Below are 12164 nucleotides of genomic sequence, written 5' to 3'. Positions count from 1 at the left end.
ACAAACTGTACCAACCAGCTCAGAGGGGAAGAAGAAGGAGCAACACCACATCAGGAAGGCCCTGCAAACATGTGGCTACCCGAAGTGGGCACTCATCAAAGCCACAAAAATAAGACCCCCAACAACAAGAAGAAGGACAACACCAGGCGGAGAAAGAACATCTCCATTCCATGTGTCAGGAGTATCAGAGAAACTCCGCAGGATCTTCAACAACCATGACATCCCGGTCCATTTCAAACCCATGACAACACTGAGACAGAGACTGGTTCACCCGAAGGATAAGATTCCCAGGGAGAAACACAGCAATGTGATATATGCAGTCCAGTGCAGTGAGGAATGCTCTGATCTGTACATTGGAGAAACTAAACAACCACTCCACAGAAGAATGGCTCAGCACAGGAGAGCCACCTCCTCAGGACAAGACTCAGCTGTTCACCTCCACCTCAAAGACAAAGGACACTCCTTTGAGGACAACAACGTTCACATTTTAGACAGGGAGGAAAGGTGGTATGAAAGAGGAGTCAAGGAAGCCATCTATGTTAAGCTGGAAAAACCTTCCCTTAACAGAGGTGGTGGCCTCAGACATCATCTTTCTACCACATACAATGCAGTGATTCCATCCATTCCCAGGAAGTTTGCACATACTCGCAGTAAGAACAAAGGGCTGTCAACCAGTCCCCCTCCGGCAGTTTCATAGTCGTTAGCCAGTCGTTTGACACACCTGGCCCAACAGCCAGAATATCACAGGTATGGAAACATTTAGTGCTATTGTTTTTAAGTTTTTTAAGTTTTTCCCAGACCCACCCACATAGGTCTGTAACCACATATAAACCATGTTTCCCCACCAAACAGTTAGAACTGATGAAGCTGCTTGGATGAGCAGCGAAACGTCTTCAAGAAAACTCTACAAGTCCAGACGCCTTGCTTCAGAGCATACACCCACTAATTATTTTTGACACTGCTGTTCTAGAGTGACACAGATAAAGAGCAAAATTTATAATAAAATCTTATAGTACTCATGCCTGTTACAGAGTGGATAAAGGAAAACTGATGAAAAGCAATTAGACCTTTATTGTTGTATTTCAGGTTCACTAACCGGCAGCTTTTTATTCAAATTCCTGTGACACTTCATGTGGCAAGATTATAAAGTGGAGATGCTGGGGATTGAACCCAGGACCTCATACATGCAAAGCAAGCGCTCTACCACTGAGCTACATCCCCTTTTTTTGCTCAAACAAGGGGGAACGAGTATAAGGCAAGATACCATTTTCACAGCGAAAAAGCACAATGATGTCTGGTGCAACTGATTCTGATATTTCATTAGGCCAATATTTGCTGATATATGTCTTGCCAATAATATTGTGCATAAGTGCCATGTTCCATAACCTGCACAAAGTTACACACATTCATAGGTCACTCAGGTGGAATGAAGCTAATAAATGCTTTTAGTGAAGTTTTGATCCAAACCTCGAGGCTTACCTGGTCTCAGTACAACACTCCAGACACACTGCCTGAATGCTTTCCATCTCCGCCCTCAATAAAACAGCAGAACCCATTGTTGGGGGATTAGTGGAAAAGGTTTTATGCTATTTGTTCCATTTCCTCCTCAGCAGAGGTGAGGGATGGGGGGTAAATCAGTTGGCATCCAGCCAGCTGCGATACAAACACCAAGTAGAGGATATCACACCGGGTGGGGATTGACCCCGTGCTCAGCTTGTAATCTTGTTTTAGCCTGACGCTGTGGGTGTAATGCACATATTCAGTGTCGCATTTCTACAGTATGTTTTCCTGGGTCCTCTCAGAGCCACAGCTCCATTGATAAGTTGGAGATGGAGGGAGGGGAAAGCGTGCATGGATGCAACACAAAGGGTGACGGGAACTGTGTGGATGAGAGAGGTAAAAGAGAGCACAGAGAGAGAGAGACTAAAAAAAATCAGTGTTCACTTTATATTGGGTTTAATTAGGGAAATGAAAGCTGTTAACTAAATGAGTGTGTGAGTGTACGTGGCCCCTCTGCTCCTCAGGGCAGACATCCCCGGCCTTGTGTGACCCCTCCCTCCCTCTCTCCCTCCCTGACACACTCACACAGACTGTGACTGAACAGAATTAATATCCATGACTGCATGCATTACTTCCCCACCAATCAGAGAGTTTATTGCATAGACTTCACAGCACACAATATTTCCATTTTATATATATAAAAATGCTTCTTCTGTGTTTGCCAGGATGTCCAAGGACAAGGTCAATGTCACATGATGTGTGTGTGCCTGGCCTAAAGCTGATCAAGGAGCAGCTCCCCAAGTGATTCTGTGTCATATAATTACATTTGCTGGAGGAGGTGGCCTGTCTGTCTCTCCTCATCTCTTTCCTCTGTCTGATCCTTCCAGCTCCAACCAGTGGCTCCCAACCATTAGTCACACGCTCATGCAGACCCACAAAAAAACCTTTAGCCTACAAGCCAACATCGGGTCTTGGCTGGAACACACATACAGGCAAAGGATGCACATACAAACACATACTATCTACCGACAAGTGACAATGCATAAACAGGCATGCACAGTGACACACACTTTAACCAAGGCACTGCAGGGTCACGATTTGCAGCTTCCTTACATCAGGGTCTGAATATTAATGTGTGGGGACAGATAAGCAGCCATGGCAATCCTTTTAAAGCCAGACTCCTCTCTGGTTGGTGCTCTTGGTTAATTTATGCAGATTTGGTGTTTTAATTTGAACCAAAGGCTTTAGTCAATCTGACAGCATCTGTGCATCTTGCTTTGTCTTTTGTATTTTTTTGCATATATTGTCTTTTTTTCAGTGCAATCCATTAACAAGGTTTTGGATAGTATTTGCTTCACCTGTCCAGAAGAGGGCAGAAGAAAGAACTTTGACTTCTCTTGTTAAGTTTTATCTCCTGATGGACTGCCTAAACAGTGACTGACCCAGGCATGGATGTGGACCTCCTTGGTGACATTGATAAATGAGCCCACTGCCCAAAAAGTAGTGAGTGGCACTTTGTGAAAAGGCCTCTGCTTTAACAGTTGCTGCAGCCATTGCTGATGAAGACATCCATTGTGATTCTGAGTGATGTTTAGTCATTCAGAAGTCATTGGATGCGTAAAGATGAGACACGCACAGCGTGAGCTTAATCGGGCTCGATTAGAGACGGCGCCGCTCACTTCTTTGCTCCATTTGGCTTTTCTTTACCATCTCTGCCTCACCTCTGACCCCTGCCCTCCTCCTCATTCGCCCTCTTCTTCTACCAAATCCTTTAATCCCCACTCCTCCATGACCCCTCCCTTTATTCTGAAGTTGGGGTACATGTCTACACCCCTGCCCCGTGAAATCAGTAGGTCTGCAGCTCCTCCTGGGAGGAGAAATGCGAGCATACAGGGCTTCTATCAAAATATATTAAACAGTATATTTATATTAAACAGTATATTGCTATTTGTCATCACTTCCTGGCATAGAAACCCAAACTTTCCGTGTTTGTTTAAAAGCCTGTAGTTCACTGACCTCACAGCTACTGCCTAATCACCTTCTTTAGAAGTCCCGCCTACCTTGTGATGTCAGCTGACTGACAGGCGGATTAAGGAAACCAGACCACAGGAGTTAAGGAAGGAGAGGGAGCAGCATAATCTGTAACTCATTGTCTTGAATAAAAACGGAACCTAGACGTTTTAATTTGTATGCAAACATTAACAAACATCTGACACATTTGCTGCACCATGCCTGTCTGGCTTGTTTCTATTTATTTATTTTTTTTAACAGATAACACTCTAAATATTCACCAGGACTGTGTTGTTGTGGAACAAAAAAATCCACCAGACACTGCATATAATAACACGCTTCCCTTAAACCAGTAAAGGCTTTTGTCTTATTGTATGACAGGGCATTCAGCTCCACACTAGCATGATCATTTAGTGAAACTTGTCATTACACTCTGACGCCATCACGAGCCATTCTAAAGCACAATTTAAATGGAGTAAAATCTGTGCAAGCAGCTGTGGCGCATTTAAAAATATACGGTCTGCACCTGCACCTGTCGGCCGTGACATCATCCTCTTACCTGTCTTCCCTCGCGCTGCCTTTTCCGGAAGGCGGGGCGCGAGTCAGTCGGCTTCAGTACATCCTCGCGCCGGTCACAGTCCTCCTATATCACTGTGATCCCTGCGCGCGAGCTCTAGCCACACAGCGCACGCACGGGGTTTCCTTTGTTTTTTATATCTATGTATAGATTTAAAAAACGTTTTGTGTAAACGTTGAATTTTCTGAGAGAATCTCAAACCGAAGACAAGGTTTTTTTGGAGGTTTGTTTGCTAGCAGCGGGACAGACTCGGCGACACCGGGGCACAGGAGCGAAGGAGCGGAGAGAGGCTACGGTGCAGCTCATCATACCTCAGGACTCTGGACGTTATTCCTGTAAGACAGCACGCTACTTTGGATTACTTTGACACGCACTTTGTGCCGAGAATAGACCCCAAAAAAAGAAATACAAGTGCAGTAATGTGCACTCCGCCTCGGATCCATGTCGCGTGTATTTAGTGCACAGTGAACACCTCACATTTGTGCTGAGCGGATGCACACACTTCTGTGCGCTTTGTGCTAATCGCAGCTACCGGGAAACGCTAACCTGTAACAGAAAAAACACAACAGTGTGCGTTTACTTCATTTAGAAATCAAACTTAACTTATTTATCACTGAACTGGACCGAGCCCGAAACTCCGAGGAACCTCTGAAGCCCTGGTCAGAAACCAGGATGCGTCGCAGCTGAAAGCATGAGTCCCGGACTTTGGTTCTGATCGGACGGACCTCCACCTTCTTTAGGTCAGGACCGGAGCTGAATGAGGATGGCTCTCAGCGCTGCAATGTTGATCCTGCTCCCGGTGTGTTGTCTGCTCTGTGCTGGATCCTGGGCAGCGACTCTGAGCGAACTAGGAGGTGAGTGCACCCGGCGAAATAAAAAGTGATGGTGAATGGTGGAAACTAAACCTGAAGTAAATTCTGCTTCTTTTGGCTAGTGTTTGCGCAGAATATGGATCAGCCAATGTGCGTAATGTCTGCATCAACATCACGATAATAGCAAAACAAACACAGTCCGGGCAGAACCTGCAAGTTTAGAGGTGTTTAAATGTCATACTGAATACAAATTCCCACCCTGAGGTTGCATTTCTGTCCGCACAGAGAACCTCAGCTCCCACTGCTGTTTTACGCGCGCGGAGCGCGGTGCCAGAAGGCTGCCTTCTGCCTTTTATTGTCGCTTGATAAATGGGGATGCTGGCGAAGCAAGCAGGTGCCAGACTTGTTCTGCTCAACGCCAACAACAAGTGCACGGACTGGGCTGAAACGCCGGGCTGTGTTGAGATTTAAAGGGACAGTTCAGTCAAGTGCGCTTGCAGGGATTGATGCATGTAGGGATTTTGTCTTTTCATTTGCCTTCCTCTAGAGAAGGCAGAGGTCAGGATCAGCGGCTCAGTAAGCTGGTAGTGATTCAGCATCTTGCCCAGAGAGTCACTTCATCATAGACGGCTGAACTAAACCAGCTCGTATGATCCCTCACTGCATTAATTCTTTATCAAATGCTTTAAGTTTCCTTGTGTGAGATGTGTTTGTAACCATATTCAGCAAATCATTTCTGGGTGAAAGAAGCAGACACCAATTTTGAATGGCTGGAAGTCAGAGTGAACAGAAGACAAGCCCAGCTCTCTAACAAGCTCCCTCTTTGTGCTGTGACCGTCAGGGTCAGCAGCACAGACTTGCCAGCCTTCCTGTTTTCTGAAAAGCGGACAGTTAAAATGGAAAACATAAGTGAGAAGAGACATCCATCCCAACAAAGTTATAAGTCACATAGAGCTATATCGTGGCACAATGAGATTGGATTGCAGTCTGCATGTTTAGACGCCTTTGAATACCTTTTCTTTTTTAGCAGTTAATATACTTATATTTGCTATTTGACCCTTTTTTCTTTCCCTTTCAATACTTGATTACTTGCTCTTGGTTTTTCCTTTTTCTCTGCACCATGTGATGGTGTTTACACCGAGGAGCAGTGAGGAGGAAAAGATTTAGAGGTTGCGTCACACTGCCCATTGACCATTAGACTCTACTCCAGTCACCTGACTGAATTAATGGTCCTAACCCCACTGCTGCACTCTGCAGCAGAGCTTCAACCCTTTGTCTTTCCAAGCATTTGATGGACCTGCATCTAAACTCTGCTTGCAGGCTCATATGCTGAATGAATGCAGCGTCTGTTAGTTAGCTCCCTGTCTCTGCGTTATTACGCAACTGTAGCCTGTGGCATGCTGGCCCCACAACAAATACAGTTGGAGCGAGATCCAGCTGAGACGGAAGGACAGAGTGGGAAACATTAGATATGTTGTTCCACTGTCTGCTAGGTGACATTACAGGACGTGTGACTTCTTGTGCTCATGTGTTATGATAACAGAACTTACACAGACAATGTGTTACATAACATGTAGTTCAGAATTGTATGTTTGTGTGAAGTTTGACTTGCATGTGCAGTGACATCCATCCTGCCCTTCAGCTCAGCTAAGTGACAGTAGATGCTGACTTACATAAATAGACACTTGCAGCCCTGTATACTTGTATATATCCTCCACATGCAAAGGAGGTTATATACACTTTGGCTATATACTACAATGGTTGTCACAGAGCCTAAAGAACAGACCCGTTTGTTTGTGATAAATCTGTTTCACTGTGTTTGTGAGATGCCTTCATCGTAACTGGTGCGGCTAATTAGACTGATGTGGAAATGTACCAGTTCTCTGGTTAAGTGTTTGGGGAATGTAATAAAAGTTCTTGACTGAAATTACATGCTCCATAATGAAGTTACCATGACAGCGTTGGGTTTTAATTTAGTGAACTCACAAACAAGCCTTTGTAGATGATCTGTAAATGAAAACAAAAAACACCCGGACATTTTCTTTTGGAGCAATTAAAAACTCAGAAAAATACATACATTGTGGAGCAGATTGGAGTGGAGCAGATTCAATCTGCTCCTGCACTGCAGCAGTTTTAATGCTCCTCACATGAAACTCATTAGGGTGGGTCTGTCTCCCAGCGGTGCAGCGACTGCATGGATCAGGGTCCATTTGCAGTGAAGGAGAGGAGAGTTATGTCTCCTTTGATTAGCTCGGTTAGCATTATGTCACTCTGGAGGCCACCCAGTGTCCACCTGCTGTACACCAAACTATACTTTTTCTTTGTTTGCAGTCAACAGCAGCTTAACAGAATCTCTATTCAAACAGTTCTCACTCCTGTAACTTTAAGTGACCACAGATTTATTACTCTATTGTAGTTTTGTGTCAACATTTGCACTTGGCTAGTAATGGCCTGTGTGTGGAAATTGCCGTTAGTGCCATCATATTACATACTGTTGTGTAGGTAGAAAGCTTCTGGTGAATTTCACATGCAAGAAACGGTTGCTTCAAACTAAGTGACAGCAGTAAGGAAACAAGGAAGCATCTGTGACTTAAAATGATGTGTGTGAAAAGATTAGCTGCTGCCAACTTTTTTTCAGCCATGAAGCATCAGTGGATTCCACGCTGAGTTGTATTTCTCTCTCCGCATGGCTTTCCTTTTTACTTTAAAACTTCTCTCAGTGTGTTTAGGAAAAGAAGTGTGTCATTTAAGCACACTCTAGTTTATTCATACAAAACATGCTCTTTCTGGAATTTCAGGTGTCCCATAGACAATAAATATTTATGGTGTGTTCAAAGAACAGCCCTTCAACATGACAAACCCCAGCCTTTTTAAAAATACCTGATGTGGAAGCACTAAGAAACGGACACATTAAGTGTCTCAGTGGCTTCAAATGGTTTGTAGCTGTACAATAATATAGTAAAAGTAGGGCAGCCGTTTTTGTAAAGGTAATCTTGAAACATCGTGTCTCATGACGCATGCAGATGACTGTCCAAATATTTTGAGTGATTGTTCATCAATTAATTTTGGATGTTCCAATCTGTAGCTACATTAGCATATTCAGGCTTTGTACACTTATGGCGTTACAGGATTTTCCCACTATTATAAAATTGTTTTCTAAAATGTCTTGTTTGAAGGGATGGTTAGGATCATGACGATCAAAATTCTTGTAATTGCAGTGTTTCCATGTTAAAGAAACGTCTGGGGATCTGGCCAGGAAGAGTGTAGCTAACCACTAACTGACTGAGCCAGGCTTTGCCTGTGAGAATACATGTTGACTACAGTAGATTATGTGTTTGGGTTTAGGCTGCATTGTTGTCTCCCACAAGGGAATGTGACGTGGTTATGCAAAGACAAGAGAACAGCTTCCTCTTTCTCATCCCTGCATCTCTTTCATTCTTTTGCTGCCCCTCATCCCTCTCTTCTGTCTTCGAAGTGTAGCTGATGGGGCCTGGTGGAGTTTGAGTGGTGCCATGGGATTGGAGGAAGACATGCTTTTAGCACTTATTTCAGCATTGTCTGATAAGCCCTCACCCTAGCTGTAGCCTCTGTGCACAAAGGAAAGCTACTGTATTTTAAAACACAGCATCTTATATATTTCTTTTGTTGTCTTCATTAGGAATAACTCAGACAGTTTTGTGTGTTATTTTGTTGTCACTTCCCTCTCAGATTTGTCATTGCTCCATGTTTTATGTTGTCTTCTAATTCCTTCCTTCCTTCCTCTGGAGCCTGGTATCAGCATATTTTTCCTTTCATAAAAACATTGCTGTACATTATGACTTATTTATTCTCAGCCAAACTGAATCCAACATGAGTGACAGGAGAAGGAAGGGAAGGGAGCAATGGATGAATGAAACATAGGTGGAGTAAATTTTCAGCTGTCATCAGCCACCTACAGAAAATATTCTCTCACTCCTCCTTACATTCGTCAGCAAAGTTCATTAGCTTCTCATGTGCTTTGACTCATAATAGCCTCTCTATGAATCCCAGACAGGGTCTCTGATTCTGAGAATCAGGCCTGCATAAGCAGTGTACACGCACATTCATGCACACCCTCACGTTGTTTGTCAATGGTCAGCCCACACAGGCACTTCTGTGGTTGGAGTCTGTCAGACTAAAGGTCAAACAGAGTCAGATGTCAAAGGCCACACACACCCTCTCTGTTTATCAAACGCACACATTTCATAATTAGGATTCTTTGCAATGCTTCTCTTCTGTATCCAAAACTAGTTTACCAGATTAAACTAAAAGGCAGCTACAGGTCAGTGATACAGTGGGTTGGTGGAATTCTCGTCCACCTTTCGTTCATTCATTTATTCCTCCCTCCCTCCACCCTGCCTTGTTCTTAATCCCTCGTTCATAAGAATCCTGTGTCTAATGTGCTGCATCATGAAGTGAAATAGCCCTTTAAAAGGCTGCAGAGTATTCTGAAGTCATGAAGGGCTTTACCAGAGGATGCATTAGTGTGCATTACCTTCAGAGGAAAGTGAGCACAGCTCAGGCATACTATATCATCAACTCATTGGGATTCACACCTGCCTCCCTTCCTCATCTCCTGCCTCTCTGGCCCTCTGTGGTGTGAAAATCCCATCTAATAAGAGGCAAACTGAAACCCAGATGAATGTAAAGAGAACAGTTTTCAGCATTTAGACACAGAGGATGCACTTAAAGCTGAAGTGCAATCAAACTCTTGCCAAGAGTTAACACAGTGCTGATAAAATCTTTTAGGAGCAGGAAAATCTGTGTTTTGTATTTTATTATTTATGTTCTTTTTTTTTTATTTATGTTAAAATGAAAACTTTTTACTTTTTAATGTTCATTAAATATGGGTAATCCCAGTCTTTAGTGTTGCTGTTTACTACCATCATCAGTCATATAAATCAGTATTGATTGCATTATTCACCAAATCACGGTGAATTAAAAGATGAGGAACACAGACTGAATAACGATGGATAAAACCATGGTTTGGTATTGACCAGTAAAAAAGAATGAAAACCAAAAGAGGAAAAGGAGAATTCAACAGGAAAATAACTTGGAAAATGAAAGGCACGAAATAAAACAGACATGACAAGCTTTGAGATGCAGAAACTAAAAGATCTTGATGAAATGTAACAAAGAAAGAGAGAGTAATTGATCTGCCCCATTCAGGACAAAACCAACCAGACAGACAGGACAAGATGGGCGTCACAGGTTTCAGACAAGGCCAGGGGTCACACAGGGTCACCTTGCTCATGTCCAGACACTGCATCTACTTAACCTGTTTGCTTCTTTGTGATCACCCACACTCAGCTGCAGCCTTGATGAAGTGATCCTCAGAGAGTTGGTGGCTGTTTACTCGGATAGATTGAAAGTCTGGATTCAAAAGACTTACCAATCAATTGATCTGTCTGTCTCTCTGTTGGCCTTTCTGTCTTTCAGCATGTGCCTATGTGTTTCCAGGTCAATGAGTGCATCCATTAACACTAGAATGTGAAAGCATGCTCAATCCATTCCTTCGCTCACATCCTAGTAGAAATCACCTTTTGTAAAGAAATTTGTGTACATTGAAAGCAGATGCTATAAGTGGGTGTGCTGCTCTTTGTGCAGGACCTGTGTCAGCAGTATGGCAGGGAAGCAGGAAACACACACACTCAGAGCTCTGTCTCTTCTTGTGAGCAGAATACTACACATCCTTGAGCTCTTTCCTGTTACACACAAACACAGACTCCATCTCAGGCACTGTTATTTTGTCAGTTCAGTTGTGTTAAAAAGCACAATCATATATAATGCTACATGAACAGAATTTTGTTGTCACACTGTTTGTCAGTTGGTTAAACAGTGGACACAAAAATCTCACCCACATCAGCACGTAAGTGAGCAGTCAGCTTTTTTTTGTGCCTGCTGGCATTTTTTTTTACTCTGGATGACAGCTGAAGCTGGAGAAAGCCACCATGTTAATTTGAGTGCAGAGGAAATGCCTTGTAAATTCCAGTTCTACTACTTCCTCACACAATGATACTTTTCCTTATGTGGAATCTCAATGTCTCAGGTGGATCTCAGGTTGAGACCACCTGTGATTGGTCAGTGTGGGCTGCGTGTGTGGGCCTTCTTTCTAATGCCAAATGGAGATTGTTGATAGTGAATACATCATTAAGGAAGTTGGGGAAAGGCTCAGTAATCTGCTGCTTTTAAGTAACATATATTGAGTAAATCCATCTGCAAACACAATGACTGGATGGCCATTAGCCTTGGGACAGAAGTTCTATGCAGGGGTTTGAAGCCAGCTGCCAGTCAACAGAAATTAGTTCCGAAAGTAGGTGCCCTGTGTCAGCTATATAACTAAATGGTCAGTTTAACATTAATTTAGTGCCAAATTAAAAAGCATAACTTACAAGGCACAATCAAGAATCAACAATCAACAATCAAAAAACAAGATGTTATTAGCCAGGAGATAACAGAGTAAACATGCGGGACACACACATCATCATGCAGAGCATGAGAACAGGACCATCAGGTTGAACAGGCCTACAGTTGTAAACACAACACACTTTGGTTCAACTGGTTTTTAGAGAAAACACATTCTCACCATAGTGTGTGTTTAATTTACAGTTGAGTAAGGACACACTCAAGTCCGTTGACGTTCCCGCTATGATCAAGGTAATGCACCTGGTCATAAAGATAGTGCAGCGACTCCTGTCTGGAACATGCTCGTATTCTTCAAAGAAAAGCTCTAAAAATACTCTGATTAGGCTGTCTGATGCTACTCTGCGTTTCTGTGTGTGTCTTTGTGTAATACTAGGATATCTGTTTCCTCTCTGTATTGTGCTGGTCTCTCTTTGGCAGGCTGGTAAATCAGAGCACCTCTCTGCACTCTCTCTCTCTCACTGTTTTTGTCTGTGTGTTTGTGTGTGTCTTTTGCCAGCCTTGTTTGGCACACAACCACACGGCCCATTTCATCCTTACACATACACACACACACACACTTACAAAAAAGACAGCTTGACAGTAAGGGCTATCCTGCTGTGCCTACTTTGTGTTTATTGATTGATAGTGTCTTCCGCTGTGGAGAATTTCTTTGGTATTATTGTGTGTGTGTGTGTGTGTGTGTGTGTGTGTGTGAGAGAGATCAGTTTTGAAGGCATATATTGACTCAGTGTCTCTCTGCTGTTTTCACAACTTGTTGAGCTCCAGTTCTCCTGCTTTGTTTTTATCATACTCTTCTGGCATATTGACCTTCTGTCACTTCT

The 12164-nt window shown here is 43.3% G+C and overlaps 1 protein-coding gene and 1 non-coding gene across 2 annotated transcripts in view; one reads left to right on the top strand and one right to left on the bottom strand.

Annotated features, from left to right (window-relative positions):
• Window positions 1-1149: 1149 nt before the first annotated feature.
• trnaa-ugc (transfer RNA alanine (anticodon UGC)) lies at window positions 1150-1221 on the bottom strand. The gene has a single exon. It is a non-coding gene; the product is annotated as a tRNA-Ala (tRNA).
• A 2910-nt stretch (window positions 1222-4131) lies between these two features.
• sema4f (sema domain, immunoglobulin domain (Ig), transmembrane domain (TM) and short cytoplasmic domain, (semaphorin) 4F) overlaps window positions 4132-12164 on the top strand; it is a 48758-nt gene continuing 40725 nt past the window's right edge. Inside the window, exon 1 of the mRNA XM_028429581.1 lies at window positions 4132-4941. Coding sequence (XP_028285382.1) covers window positions 4845-4941 — 97 coding nt within the window. The 5' untranslated portion in view covers window positions 4132-4844. The remainder of the gene's footprint in view (window positions 4942-12164) is intronic.

Source organism: Parambassis ranga, chromosome 18 (assembly GCF_900634625.1).
Source record: "Parambassis ranga chromosome 18, fParRan2.1, whole genome shotgun sequence".
Taxonomy (NCBI): domain Eukaryota; kingdom Metazoa; phylum Chordata; class Actinopteri; family Ambassidae; genus Parambassis; species Parambassis ranga.
Note: the sequence above shows the minus strand (reverse complement) of the source record. Positions and strands in the feature narration are given on the sequence as shown.